General features: G+C 41.8%; 1 protein-coding gene across 1 annotated transcript; it reads left to right on the forward strand.

The window, feature by feature from the left end:
• Positions 1-1,271: 1,271 nt before the first annotated feature.
• On the forward strand, positions 1,272-7,863 carry LOC117625821 (probable leucine-rich repeat receptor-like protein kinase At5g49770). The gene is made up of 19 exons (XM_034357388.1): positions 1,272-1,359; positions 1,848-1,968; positions 2,058-2,129; positions 2,420-2,494; positions 2,588-2,659; positions 2,745-2,906; positions 3,005-3,079; positions 3,409-3,480; positions 3,587-3,658; positions 3,761-3,829; positions 4,022-4,096; positions 4,254-4,325; positions 4,499-4,636; positions 4,761-5,242; positions 5,375-5,508; positions 5,631-5,762; positions 6,514-6,733; positions 6,846-7,081; positions 7,247-7,863. The coding sequence occupies exons 1-19, from the start codon at positions 1,272-1,274 to the stop codon at positions 7,667-7,669; spliced, it is 2,790 nt and encodes a 929-aa protein (XP_034213279.1). The 3' UTR covers positions 7,670-7,863.
• The last annotated feature ends 7,591 nt before the right edge of the window (positions 7,864-15,454 follow it).

Below are 15,454 nucleotides of genomic sequence, written 5' to 3' on the forward strand. Positions count from 1 at the left end.
TTTTTATTTTACTACATTAAAGTATACCGATTTTCAGCTTTCGATACATGAAGTTTTTTTTTTTCAGCCTTAGATATCAAGTTTGCTATATTTGTCCATAAATTTCAGCCTGGTCTTCCTCTAGTCTAAAGATTTTGGACGAGTGTTTGGGTTAAACCGAAGACAAGAGGGGTCTAGGAATAGGTCTGCAAGCCTGGATTTGCTCGAAGAGAGAGGGGGCGAAATAGGAAGAGGGAAGAGAAACATAATGAGAGAGAAAGAGGAAGGGATGTGCGGTACAGAGAGGGTGGGGTTGGGGGTGGATGGCGGCGACGAGAGGGTTGGGTTGATGCGATTTGAGGTGAAAGGAAGAAAGTGTTTTTTGTTTTAACAAAAAATTTTAGTTTATTAGTTTTTAAACATTTTTTTAATAATTTAATTCATTAATTAAAATATTTTCATTATTTAGCCTACGTGACAAGATATGGATAGCTCCATGTGGCAACATTAATTGTCATGTCATTAATTAATGGAGAACATAACTGTTAAACTAACGGAGGTATGAAAATAAATATTATGTATGCAATTGAGACGAAAACACTTGATGTATGGAAGGCTGAAATTTAGTAAATTTCAACGTAGTAAAATGAAAATTACCTCTCTCTTTTTTTCTTTTTTTTTTTTGGGGGTCAAATTTGTGTTTGGACATTGGAAGAGACTAATTGTGGTATATTTAGGTGGTTTTAGACACCTTGGACTATACTTTGGCTAGCCCCACAATACTGATAGCGACAACAACTAAAAAAAAGACCAAAGTCACCTACTTTGCCGGGTTATTCTGTTTGGTCTTTGTCGTAGTAGTTGTTGGTTTCATCATATAATATTTTGAAATCGTACATATATTTGAGTTTAGAGTTTCTTTCATTTGAATGTTTCCTGATCACACTTTTTATACTGAAGCCATGTTAGTGCACAAAGAATTATTCAAGATTGTCCTTTTGCAAGTACGTTTCATATAGTTTAGTCTTCCCTTTTCTTTGTACAATAATCCATTTCTTTATCTTTCATGATTCGTTTAAAATATGTGCCATTGAGTTATCTTCCTATATGTTATCGCACAAGTTGGTTATAATCGAGGAAGACTATTTACTTTTGTTACAACTTCTGAGAAGTTCTCCCGTGGACTTTGTAAAAGCAGGTAGCTGCACTAGATCAATTGGTTTTAAATGTTTTCCATCCGAATTAGTTTTCTCCATAAATTTTTATGCACAACAACAATGGCAAGTCAAGTAATGGGTGGAACTCGAGCCGTTCATGTGTTTTCGATGCTTGTGTTAATCTCATTCTTTGTTATTGCAGCAGAGGGAGCCATTGAGGATTGTAAGTTTTGTTAAATTGATATGTCCTTTTTCATTGTGCTGTTCATCAGTTTTTACTGATAGTAGTATGACAGGCTACTGATCTTTTCTTTAGCTTTCTCAATAATAACCTTCAAAATACTTGTATGTATGACTGCTTCTTCTCTCCCAGGTAGAACTCTTAAGTGGCATGCAAAAGTTTGGATCAGCATTAGACTTACATAGGGTAATTCAATTCTAGACATTTGGCCATGGGGGTTGGTCTAGTATTGTTTGATGGTTTCGATTTTATCGTTACGATAGTTTTCAGTAATTTGGCAGATATTAGTTAGACATCAGCTCCTGGAAAGTGGTTAGGTGTATCCATGTCTTACAAGTTGTTTCAGTACTAATCAATCCATTGGAAACTAAGCTAGTCAGTCAATGAAATATGGAAGTATGGTGTATCAGCTTTGATAAATCAGTAAATGACGATTGAAGCATTGAACTGTTTTACAATTTCTGATGCAGATGCTCCTATGAAGATTCTCATGGATGAATGGGACATAAGACCTCCCAGTTGGGTGGGTTCAGATCCTTGTGTTGGTGGCTGGGAAGGTATTGAATGCACCAATTCACGTATAACCTCCATGTAAGTTCTTGGCCTGTTTCCACCTTTTTCAATGCTCCTGGAAGTTGCTTGCTTCAAATTTGATAATAATTCGACTTCTTTAATTTCAGAGCATTGGCAGATATGGGTTTGACAGGTCGGCTTCCAAGCGATATCGAGCTGTTATCTGAGTTAGAGATTCTGTAGGTTCTATCTCCATTTTTCAAATTTTCAATTTACAGTTAAATGGTACTTAATTTGTAAATTACAACTAATATGTGAGCCACAAACCAGGAATTGTCTTTCTTTCAAGAATATATTATGAGTTTCAGTGCTCAATAGGCACTGACTGTTTCAAAGAACTTTAAACACTAGTCAAATCATTTTAACTGCATTAATGAATTCCTCCATTATTGGATATACATTTACTGATACTGATAACAGATTTATCAGTTAGTCTTGTGTAACTCACTTCTCCTCCCTTTTCATATAGGAATCTGTCTTTCAACAAGGGCCTGAAAGGACTACTTCCGGAATCAATTGGAAAATTGACGAAACTAGTATACTTGTAAAAAAACATAAAGAATAATTGGTTTTTCCACTAAAGTGTTTATTGACTTGATCTGCTAATCACCTTGTTGCTTTCTTCATTGCGAGCCAGAAACCTAGTTGGTTGCAGTTTCTTTGGCCGTATCCCAGACACAATAGGATCTCTAAAGCAGCTGTCTTATCTGTAAGGCCTCCTTCTAGCTTCATCATTCCTACCGAAGCGTTTAAACAGGCTGATATGCACTAACTTTGGAACTCTGCATTTATAGATCTTTGAAGAACAATAGTTTCAATGGGCTGATTCCGCCTTCCATCGGTAATCTGACCAATCTTTTCTTTCTGGATCTTTCTGACAACAAACTTGTGGGATCCTTCCCAGTCTCTAACAGGACTGCACCTGGTCTTGATCAGTTAGAGAAAGCGAGGCACTTGTATGTCAACTCTAGCTACTTCTGAGCTGACTATTTTTTTATTTTTTTCCTACCTTGGCTCTATGCCCATCTGATTTTCCTATTTATTTTAAATACAGTCATTTTCAAAATAATCAGCTCTCAGGCATAATTCCACCAAAACTTTTCAGCTCACAGATGAAGCTGATACATGTGTAAGTTTTGTTTAAGCATCTATTTTCTTGAAGGTATAGCTTGAGAATATAGATAGAGAACCTGTTCAATTTGGCTCAACTACATGACAGAGTAGAACAGGAAATGTATGAGTTGATGTGTATGAAAAATGCGTATCTAATAGCCTCTCCTTAGTGCATATTTCATTTTCAAAGGGTATGGCTGCATCTTTTGGTGATGGAATACCCGATGAAATGTCTTTGATATGGAAACTGAGGACTGAAGCTTGTTTTTTTTTTTTTTCATCTGCAAATTCCAATTCTTAAGGGAAGCACATTACTTTATCTGCTTGTTACTTTTTTTTGTGCAGGATTTTTGACAGAAATAATCTAACTGGCAGCATTCCTTCCACACTTGGACTTGTGCAGTCTCTGCAGGCAGTGTGAGTATTTATTTCATATCCTCAAAATAGATTTATTCCAAGGTTATTGCTGCTGGATTTCGACCTCTGTAAAGTTGTTTGTACTGAATATCTTCTTCTGGTACAGACGCCTTGATAGGAATTCTTTAAATGGGTCCGTACCTTCAAACCTCAAAAATCTTTCTAAAATCGCTGAACTGTAAGCCTACAACATACCAAGTCAATGATTTATATGGAAACTTTTGAACATGTTGTTCGGAGTTCACTTTACTAAGAGAGGCTGATAGTAATATGGTTTCAGGCACTTGTCTAACAATCAGCTGACTGGCCCCGTGCCCAACCTTACTAACCTGAATAGCCTAAGCTATGTGTGAGTATGAACCACGTTACTGATTTATTAATTCTATCTGCTCACGCATTGTACTTTCCAATAAAATATGAGAATTATTTCACTTTTTCCCGTCAAGAAAATGGTTACAATCATATTTTTCTACGAAATTTGAAAACCATATTCACCATTGTTGATATCACTTTGTGGTCCTTGACTGAATTTGATCTGCAGGGACATGAGCAACAATACTTTTGATGTATCAGATGTTCCTAGTTGGTTTTCAACATTGCTGAATTTGACGACATTGTATGTTTCATTCCTCGTCCATATACCTCTGTGTGTGTGAGTGTGTGTCTGTTTGCACTTCGAGTTGAAGTGTATGTGACTGCATTTTAAACATCATCAAGTTAAAGAGAAAAGTTTATTGCTCCAAATTAATGTGCCTTTCGTTCCTGAATGGCAGAATGATGGAAAACACGCGACTTCAGGGAGAAGTACCTCAGGCTCTATTCAGCAATTACAATTTGGAGACACTGTGAGTATCTTACTGATCTAGACACTTAATTTCATGAATCTAAGCGGCTTTGATTTTGAACATGGACTCTGTTCCAAAGAAGAGAATGTAAAACAAGGCTTGTAGTACTCTCTTTATATGTCGTGGTATAGTTGCAGTGATAGTTGTGAAATGATTATTCTAATCTGTGACAGGATACTGAGGAACAATAAGATCAATGGTTTATTGGATCTCGAAACCATTTCTGGCAACCATTTGCAACTGATTGATATGGAAAAGAACTTCATTACTGACCTTAAACCAAGTGCTGGAGGATCCAACTATACATTAATGTAAGCATTAGTATTCATTCATATTTGTAGTTTCTTTCTTTTCAGTGTTTAGAATTTCAGAAGATCAAATTTCCAAAAGATATACCAAGTTCTTATCTGTCATGTCGTCCATTATCTGTTGCAGACTCGTTGATAATCCGATTTGTGAGGGAACAAACATGGCAAATAACTACTGCATTGTGTCTCCATCAAATTCCTCAAATTTGATACCACCAAGTAACTGTGCCTCTGTTGCCTGTAGTCTGGGCCAGGTTTCTTCCCCCAACTGTAAATGTGCATATCCTTACACAGGAACTCTAGTCTTCATATTTGTTTCTTTCTCCAATTTGGGAAACTTTAGTTACTACACAACTCTTCAAGACTCGCTCGTAAGAACCTTTCGGTCCTATAACCTTCCTGTGGAATCAGTTGCTCTGGGTTATCCTACCTTTGGTTCATCTTATCACCTTGAACTGTTCATACAAGTCTTCCCATCTGGTCAAGATCGCTTCAATCAGACAGGAGCGTCAGCGATTGCTTCTGTAATTAGCAACCAGACTCTTTCGCGTCCAGGATTTTTTGGACCCTACTCTGCTGTTTTTCCTTATGGCAACTCAGGAGGAGGAGGTAACTCTGAAACCACAATGAACTTGGAAATATTAGTTCTAGTTCTGCTTCAAAAAGTGGAAATGTTAACTCAATTTTATAATGGATGACACGTCTCTCTTTCCATTTCTCATCATTTTGAGGTGCCTGCAGGATCAAAAAAAGGCTTGATAATTGGTGCAGCAGTTGGTGGTTCTGTGCTTCTGTTATTATTAGCCCTTGTAGGGGTTTATGCTCTCCAACAAAAGAGAACAGCAGATGAGCAATGGAGCAGATCAATCCCTTTGGTAAGATGTAGTTCATCAATAACTCAAAAAATGGTCAAGAAAAATTTAAAGTACGCAGCAAATTATGTTTCATCGTGCGAGCATGAGTTAATTATTGTGTTCAATGTCTTACAATGCAACAGTCTGGGATTTCAAATAGCAGTGCCAGTGCTCCTCGGCTAAAAGGAGCAATATCATTCTCTTTTGAAGAACTTCAGAAATACACCAATGGTTTTTCAGAAGCCAATGATGTTGGAGCTGGTGGTTATGGAAAGGTTAACTTTGTTTGATTATCTTTCATTATCATAGAGATTATTTCCTGAAAGTGTGAGTCCACCATGTTACCTTGCCTAGCAACATATCAGTGCTTTATTTTCACCAACTCCATAATACGGTGATCTAATTGCAAGAAACCATATGCCATTCATTTGTTTGTTATTTTCACCACAAGAGTGCTTTTATCCCAACCCTATCTGGCTCACCCCACCACAGTTTCATTTTATTTTCATTTTGAAGTCAGATTATGCAGATATGCTGGCTCTCAGTAATCCAAAGAAAAACTCCTAATCCCTAATTCTGACTTTCTTTTGGCTAGCTATAAACAGCTTGTGGCATTGACTGGCACAAGACATGACATCCATGACTGTGTCATGGTCATTGCTTCCATTGCAGCAAGAAACAACGACTTTTCCTCTTCATTTTTCTTTTGTAAATACTTTTGTAAGTTTAGGAATAAGGAAGTTTATGATTGAAAGTTTTATTAGAATGGTGTGGGAATGACGAGTCTGAGGTAGGAATAAAAGCAAAGTCAGCACTAACCTCTTTTTTCTTTATGAAAAAATGTTGATGATACTTCAGGCTTGCCATATATCTCATCTATAGCCTCACCACTAAACTCCAATCCTCAAAACTGCAATTCCCTTCAACAGACTCGACGAAATGATATATGAAGAATAACTCATTACAATGAAAACTATTACAGTCGCTAGACAGTTACAAAATGTATAATTTGGCAACATTTTGCAGGTGTATCGGGGAATTCTTCCAACAGGCCAAATGGTTGCCATTAAAAGAGCTAAAAGGGATTCTATGCAGGGAGGGCCTGAGTTCACAGCTGAGGTTGAGCTTCTATCAAGAGTACATCATAAGAATCTTGTCAGCCTTCTTGGTTTCTGTTTGGAGCAAGGGGAACAAATCTTGGTATATGAGTACGTTCCAAATGGTGATTTGTTGGATAGTCTTTCAGGTATTCCATGCAGCTCTTCACCTTGAAATTGTAATTTTTTTTTAAAGCTGAAACCCTTGTTCATCATTTTTCTTTAATGTAATAATTATACATTAGAAAATTGATTATGCAGGGAAGTCAGGAATCAGGTTGGACTGGTTGAGGAGACTAAAAATAATTCTTGGTGCAGCAAGAGGTCTGGCCTATCTCCATGAACATGCAAACCCTCCGATTATACACCGAGACATTAAATCAAACAACATACTACTTGATAAAGATTTAACTGCAAAAGTTGCTGACTTTGGCCTCTCCAAGTCTATGGCTGATAGTGGAACTGATCATGTGACTACTCAAGTTAAAGGAACAATGGTCAGTATTGAAAACTTCCCACCTCTCTACTAAAAATAATGCACTTTTTCCATATCAACTATTAAGGGTAATAGTGTTCTTCAAGCAATGAGGACTAAAGGCCTGTGTTTATCACAATATCATCCTAAATTATGACTGAGTATTTAATTTTCTTTTTTGTTATAGGGCTACTTGGATCCTGAATATTACATGACTCAACAGTTGACGGAAAAGAGTGATGTTTATAGCTTCGGCGTGGTAATGTTGGAGCTGATAACTGCTAGAAGGCCAATAGAGCAAGGGAAGTATATAGTGAGAGTGGTACAGATGGCAATGGATAAGACAAAATATCTGTACAACCTTCTTGAAGTTCTTGACCCACATATTGGTTTGGGAACAGAGCTAAAAGGTTTAGAAATTTTTGTTGATTTGGCAATGTCGTGCGTGGAAGAATCACAGGATAAAAGGCCTAGAATGGGGGAAGTGGTGAAAGTGATTGAGAACATAACACAGCTTGCTGCTTTGAACAACTCAACATCCAATTCAGCAAGTTATGAGGATGGGAGTGGTGATGATTTGCTACCATCTGTACAGCGGTCACGTCCTTGATCATACTCGTATTGCATATCAGCCTGTTTAAACGCTTTGGTTAGAATTTCTCTTGAATTCGATATTGTATCAGTATCATATGACCAATATGTCTATTATTAGATTCAACTAGAAAAACAAGCCTAGGTATTAAGTGACATTTATTCTCCATTACACAGAGCTTCTTGTTGTTGCTTAAACAACTTAGAATAAGAAAACTGGTCAATCGTTTCAAAAGCCAGCATTTTAAATAGGGTTGGAATAATATTTCTACAGAATTTCATAACTTTCCCAATTGAATCATTTTATACAGCTTTGCTTTGCTTGTAGAAATATAAGTAAACAGCTCTGATCAACCAAGTGAAACAAAAAAGTATAGATGGATATAAAAAAATTATTGAATTAACTAAAACATTAATTACAAAAGAATTTACGAATACAGTACTTGCAATTGTTGCACAAACAATACAACAGAAAAACAAAACCAAAAGGAAAAATGGTAATTTAATTGATCATATGGACTTGTGTGACCAATTGCACACATCAATGCCAATGTCAATATTGTTGCCCTTAGTTGCTTCAGCACCAACAGTAGCACAGCTCTCTTGGTTAGAGGAGTAGTTGGTGCAAGGATGGGTATAGATATGAACCAAACGGCTGTGTTGTGAAAGATTACTGGGGATCATCATCATCAAACGCGCTCATTTCAAACACATGATCGTCAAGCTGCAAGTAGTCTGGCTCTGACATATTGATTTGGGCAATTTGATCATCAATGTCAAGATATTCATGGCTTGTTTCTTCACTTGTCCCAAATCCAATGTCATCTGTGACTTCAATAAACTCGGAGACAGTAGCGAAACTCTGAGAAGTATGACACTCAGTCTCATGATCTTTATATAGTGTATTCCCCATTTCTTCCCTCTCTGCAGACAGTAGTGTTGATGCTCAAAATGGCCCGGCCACTATTGAGTCCAACTTAGTGATTAAGGGTGCTAGGTCTTCAGCAGGGAAGAGGGCTGAGGCCCTTGGTGAAACGGGTTGGTGAGGAACCTGCAGAAGATAAAGTGGAAGAAGCAGTCGTTAAGCTTCGGACACCGGTGTGGTGCCGGCCGAAGGCTCTCCGATGCCTAAGTCAGTCACGGGTAGTAAATCTGACAGAGTAACAGTAAAGGTAGGGGAATGGTTCTTGGTTTTACCTGGGTACTGTTCCCTATTTATAGGGAAGTGAAAGTGGGAGCTTTGCACAAAGTTCCAATGTGGGACTTTGTGCGAGCCGTTGTGGTGGCGACACGTGTCCTGGAGATTAGGTTTGGCATTTGGGAGCTTCGGCAGGTGTCTGGCACCTCGGGAGTGTGTCTTCCCTCGGCATGGGAGAAGGCGTGGTTGCCTTGGTGCTAGTCGCTTTGATGCTGGGTCTGCTCGACCTTGGAAGTGTGTCTTCCTTCGGCATGGGAGAAGGCGTGGTTGCCTTGGTGCTAGTCGCTTTGATGCTGGGACTGCTCGGTTCATTATGGTGTAAACAGTAGTCCCCCAAGTTGTAAGAACCCAAAATAAAATATCTAAAAAGAAAGAAAATATCTAAAAAGTAAAGAAAATATCTTTTAGCGAAAAGACCAAATTGCCCTTGCTTTTTTTTTTTTATGGGGAAAATTTGACTTTTTGATCGAGAAAGAATTTGGGAATTCCGCTTGCTCCATTGCGTAGAGCACGGCGAAAGGAGTCCGTAGACACGGAGTGGGCCCGAATCGGAGTTGTAACGAAAAAGTTATGGTCAAAAGAGTCTCAGTGGCATAACCGTAAATATTTCGAAGTTGCATCTATATAAACCCAGACTCTGCGCGAAACGGGCCACCGACTTCCAGAGGGTGCTGGCGCCGCCTCAGAGCTCCAATGGCCACGGGACCGATGGCGTTGGAACCGCCATCGAGTCCCCTACCTTTTCCAACCGACATCAACCCCGGGGCCGCCCTGAGCTTGCCGGAAAATCGTGTTTTCCGACGGAGGTTCGTTCGAAGCTACCCGAACTTCCAGCTTGAAATTCTTCCTCGTTTCTCCACCAAATCGATCGAGTAAGGTATGGTTTTTGACCTATTTTTCGTGCTCTAGCTGATGGGTATATGGGTTTTGATCGATTTTAGCGTTAAGGGGTTCAATTTTCGACTTGAAGTTTGGCCGAAATTCGGCCCTTCGAAACTACTGTTTCCGGTCACTTTTTGGGGGTTGTCCAAGAACAAAAGTGACTCCAAATGGGGTGTTTTACCTAGGATAAGAGTTTGGAGTCTCGGTTCCACGATTTTTCGGCACACCCGAATCGCTTTGGACACCCGATCTGCCCCGCGCGTGTGGAGGCGCGTGGGCTAGGGTGGTGGCACGGTTCTGGCCAGTTTTGAGGTCCTCGTGTCATCACGAGCGCGTGAGATTTCGCGGATCCCGATTCGGAGTCCGTTTGAGCCCCGAACGGATTTTCCATATTGCGCGGTCCGTGGGTGCAGTGTCGTGTGATCGTTGGATCGCGCTTAATTTTGGATATGTCGGTCTACGTGATTTCAGGATCGCGTAGGATTCGATGGATCGCGAATCGGAGTCCCGGATACTCCGGAATCGCGAACCCTGGGGCTAGGGTTAGGGTTTTAAGCGATAACGCGATTTTGGCCAATCCGACAGTCCGATTCGGACCAATTTTGCAGAACTTGGTTCCCGCCCTATGAGAAACTTTCCGGGAAGCTCAGATTGGCCATCGGAGACCGTGGACCCACGGGGTCCCGGATCGGCCGATCGAGCAACTCATCGCTTATCGAGGTTCTGGGGCTCTTGAGGCCGGCCTAACTATTTAAAAAGCTGAGGCGGGGATAGGAATAACTGGAATAAGTGTTTGTATTTCTAGGAGCCGGGGGCAGGGTGTTTAGTTGAATTTCGTTTTATTCAGCAGTTTATTAATTTAATCTTTCGGGATAGTCAGGCACCAGGAGCTCGGCAGAAGTGCAAAAGAGACCTTCGAGAGGTCGAAGTAGCTCGGACCATCTGTGAGTGGACCTTCTTTCCTAAATCAGATTTCATAAATGTTTTGATGTGTTTATATATAAATAAGTTATATAAATGAGTTTATATTGATTTTATATAAATAAGTTTTCAGAATGAATTTATTTGAATAAGTTTCTTTATTTAGTCTTTGAGTAAGTTTTATTACGATTTTGAACATGATCAGTACAGTAACAGTTCTATAAGTCGGTGATGCTTATTTACCAGTTATAGAAACAGAGTTTGAATTTCGAATCAATTGAGACCGCAGCACGACTTGAGTTTTACAGTTATTCTTCAGATAGTTCTTTTTAAAGGAATGTATTTTAAAACCACCTCGTACCCATTTTCTTTGGTGATTACCCAGAGTTGGACCGATGTCTACAGACATCCAGTCCGATTTCAGATTATGTCAGTGCACTTGACTTTGCCTCACGAGTTTCGGGGACGCTCGGACCGTGAGTGCCAGGATTTGCGGCTCGGCAGATTTGGTGTCCCGAGACCTGCCAGGATTGCGGCTCGGCTGACTTTGTGTCCCCGAGACCTGCCAGGATTGCGGATCAGGCTGACTACGGTCCCCTGTATCCTGCCAGAGCGACTCGAGTTGACTTGGTGTCACCGAGGAATCTGCCGGTGGGACAGGTTGATCATAGTCCCCTGATTTCGCCAGTTTGCGGCTCGGGTAGCCTGTGTGACGCCCGAGACCTGCCAGGGAATTGACGGAAAGGACAGGGGTACGAACTGGTAGTATTTTCAAAAGGTTTTGAGTTTCTTTTACTTAATTATGATTTTTCAGTTATTTTTAAATCAGCTTTTCTGATTTTTCAAGCATAGATGCCTTTATCTTTGCTCGGTTATTCAAAGCTTGAGTATAGAGTTTTTATACACGTTTGATTTCAGCATTTTTATGGAAGCTTTGATTTCAGTGGTTTTGTATGAAACTTTCGAGCTTGAGTATGACTGATATAGAATGCCTTGAGTTGAATATACTTGGCGTAGAAAGTACGTATTCAGTTTTATTTAGCTAAATTTCCTTTTTACAATGGGGGATATTATGTTTATGATAATTGTTTTGAAGAACATTATTTTTGTCCACTCACATTTTCAAACTGTTTTTCGCCCCCAGGCCATAGAGGTACGCGGGATCCACCACCGGGCTAGTCATAGCTTCCGCACCACCAAGTAAGGTAGAATTGTAGAAAATCCTTTAAACCTTGAGAACTTGAGAATATGCTCTGATATCCAGTTGAAAATTTGGAGATTAGAATTGAATTGATTACTGGAAACATTCTGGCTGTTGGGTGAAATATTTGAGATTGTTTGACAGGTGAAAATTTTTGGGATTGGTCAAAATACAGGGGAGACTCTGCCGAATTTTCGGCAGAAGTCTAAGGAAAATTTAAAGAGAAGTTGATGTAAGAAGGGTAAAAAGGTCCTTTGTGCCCGACATTCGCCAGGTGTCGGACACGCACAGGACTTGGCTCGAATTCCAAAGTGAAAATTGGGTCGGGTCCTGTCACAAGTTCGCGGTCGAGAAGTAACTTCTGGGTTGGGAACTTGTGAGTTTTGTAATTGTAACCGAGCATTCCAGCTTCGTTGGGAGTCGTAGGGCACTCCCTAGTCCCCCAAGTTGGCAAGCTAGGAGTTGCGTCAACACATGGCAGTTGGGTACCTAGGTATCTGGGCATGTTGCAGATAAGATGGGAGCTGGGGTCCGTAGGGGAGCCAGGCCTTCAAAGGAGCCGGGTCCGTTGAAATGTTGGAGATGAACGAATTCTTCCATGATTTGTTCATGGCCCTTGCCGTTCGGCTAGGGTCTAGCTATTTTTGTTTTGAGCTCGGGAGCTAGGCCTTCAAGGGGGCTAGGCCATTTGGAAATTATTGACTCCCCAAAATTTTTTCATGGCCCTTGCCGTTCGGCAAGGGTCCAGCTATACTTTTTTTTATTTTTTTTATTTTTTTATTTTTTATTTTTTTATTTTTTTTTATGGCTTGGGAGCTAGGCCATTTGGGAATGGGCCTTTGGCATGGGGCTGGAGTTGGGCTCAAAGTGGGCTAGGGTGTTGAGAGGGGCTAGGGTTTTGAGAGGGGGTATAAAACTTATGTTATGCCTCATGCCGTTCGGCAAGGCTTCATTCGGAAGCTTGGAGTAGAAAAATTCTGAAATCTCATCTTGCCGTTCGGCAAGTTCTTGGGGTCGGGCAAGGGAACAAGGCAGCGGCAGTCTTTGGCAAGCAGGAGGCGCGGCAGCCGGAGCTTCGGCAGGGCAGATTTGGTGGTGTTCCTTCGGCAAGAAGACCTTGGTGGTGGCTTGGTGCCTCGGCAAAGGTGCTGCCGAGATCAAGTTGACGTGGTGTTCTCTTGCCGTTCGGTAAGGGCCTTGGCGTTGTGAGCTTGGCAAGGCAGCTGGGGTTGTGTATCTTCGGCAAAGAAGCTGGGCAGCCTTGTTTGAGGCAGCCTTGGCGAGTATAGCTTCGGCAATTGATTGGCGTCGGCTGTACGAGGCTAGGGGCTGAGCTAGGGAGCTGCCGAGATCAGATTGGGCTGGCCAGTGGTGAGCATGGCTGCGGTAGGCTGCTGTCCAAGGAGTGCCCGCTGAACCCTTGCCGATCGGCAAGGGTGGTGTTAGGCCTGTTACACGCTTCCACAAAGGCGTAGAAATTAGGCTCCCGGGCTCTTGCCGTTCGGCACGGCTTCGGGCGAAGGGCCTGGGCAGTGGTGAGTTCGTTTGCGGCAGGATACGAAGGTGTGCACGTCTAGGTCTCGTGCGCAAGGGGCTGGTCTCCTTCGGCAGCCTGGGTCTCGTGCGCAAGGGGCTGGTCTCCTTCGGCAGTTTGAGAGCAAAGGTTGGGCTTACCACGGTGAGTATTTTTCGAGGGCTTTCAGCAAATATTTCGTGGGCCTTGCCGTTCGGCAAGGATACATAAATTATGTTGTGAAATTGGTTTGGGTGGTTTGGGTGTCTTGATAAAATTTGGGTCTTGGCTTTGGACAATTTTGGGCCCTAGCCTTGCAATAAGAGTGGGCCTATGAAGTAGGCTAGCAAACTTGAAATTTTGGTGGCTTCCATTTTGTGTTTGCACGGGCCTTGCCGTTCGGCAAGTCCATCCAAAGTATGTTCTGGGCTTAGCCTTGTAATAGGGTTGGGTTTATAGAAGGTAGTCTAGGACACTTTGGAATTTTGAAGGTCTCATTTTATTTTTCACGGGCCTTGCCGTTCGGCAAGGCCCATAATTTTCCCTCAATTTTTGTGTTGAAATTTGAATTTCAAATGGTGTAGGTACAAGGCATTTAGGAGGGAAAATGAAAGGGTGCTAGGGTTTGCTCGTGAATCGAGACGTCGTCCCCTTAGTTGGCTATAAAAAGGAACTTGGGGTGGTGAAGGCATCACACTTGTGAGAATTTGAGAAAAATTGTGAGAATTTTGAAGGAGAGGAGGCGATTTCCGGCGAGGAATTTGTGGTGGTGATAGAGGCTGAGGTGATTTCAGGCGAACATTCGAGGTGCTACAAACAAGGTTAGAACCTATTTTGCTAGAATTTTTGAATTGAAATGTCTTGTTTTGTATGAACATGTTGAATGTTAGGAAGAACATGATGAACATGAGCATGAACATGATGAACACTTTGAATATGTATGAACATGTAGAATTCTTGCCTGGCATGAAGATTTGTCAAATTTCTGTTGTTGTGGTTTGATCCTCTCCGCATGTGCATTAGTTTCTTTTTTTGTTTCTTGCATACTTGTAGATGTCTGAGAGTTCTGATAGGGAAAGTCTTGACCCCCTTGCCTTCGGCGGGGATGATACTGAGAGTGAAGAGCCCAGCCAGTATGTATGTTCTGAAGAAGAGAGTTCAGATACAGAGGGTCTGGTAGAAGGCACCATAGAGAGTAGGATGATATTGTCTGGGGTTGAGAGGGTTGAGCCATCCGAAGACTCTGGGTCAGCTGCATATAGGGAGATGCAGAGGAATTATATAGAGCTAGAGGCCATAGCAAACCGGGTTCTAGCCTTGCCGCAAATGCAAGAGGGTTCGAGCAACCAGGCATCACCATCAGGGTCTGTGGGTATAGCCGCGGCTTCGGTTTCAGAAGGTTTAGACATCCGGGTCGGGGTTCCGTTGCCGAGGCGGAATACGCTTACAGAAGCGAAATTGGCCCAGCTGCGGAAAGATTTTGATGTGCCAGCCTATGTGGGCTTGAGATTACCGACTGAGGCCGATGTAGTCAGATATCCCGCGGATGGCTCCGTGATGATTTTCACAGATATGTATCGGCACGGCTTCAGACTACCGTTTCATCCGTGGGTTCAGATGATGTTGGCCAAGTTGGGGTATGCACCGGGGCAATATAATCCCAACTTCTGGATTCTTCTGCATGGAGTGTACATTGCTTGGTGGTTGGCTAGGCTAGGGGAGCCAACATTTGAGCAGTTCATGTACCTGTACTCAATCTCGAAGCAACAGGGAAATTTTGGCTGGGTACAGGCCAATTGCCGAAAGGCGAAGGAGAGGGGCTATTTCATTGGGCACAAGCCCACAACGCAAAAGTCCTGGAGCAACAGGTGGTGCTTGGCCTATGGGGACTGGGAGTGTCCTCCAGGGAGGAGCGTTGTCCAGCACATTCCTACCCACTTCCAGTCTATAGGTCCTTGGCCCCATACCTTAAGATTGTGTCATGTTTGATTGTATTGGCTTGGCTTCTATCGTTGGTTTTGTAGTATCCTCCATGAAGCTAAGGAGGGCGTGGACTGCTGTGGCGTCGACTAACTGGTCAATGCGGCGT

Source organism: Prunus dulcis, chromosome 4 (genome assembly GCF_902201215.1).
Source record: "Prunus dulcis chromosome 4, ALMONDv2, whole genome shotgun sequence".
Classification (NCBI taxonomy): Eukaryota; Viridiplantae; Streptophyta; class Magnoliopsida; order Rosales; family Rosaceae; genus Prunus; species Prunus dulcis.

Excerpts from the sequence above, each read along its gene's own strand:
- LOC117625821 (XM_034357388.1), top strand. The coding sequence starts at position 1,272 with ATGGGTGGAACTCGAGCCGTTCATGTGTTTTCGATGCTTGTGTTAATC. Across the intron at positions 3,830-4,021 it reads CTGAATAGCCTAAGCTATGT|GGACATGAGCAACAATACTT; the intron begins GTGAGTATGAAC and ends TTTGATCTGCAG. Across the intron at positions 5,763-6,513 it reads GAGCTGGTGGTTATGGAAAG|GTGTATCGGGGAATTCTTCC; the intron begins GTTAACTTTGTT and ends AACATTTTGCAG.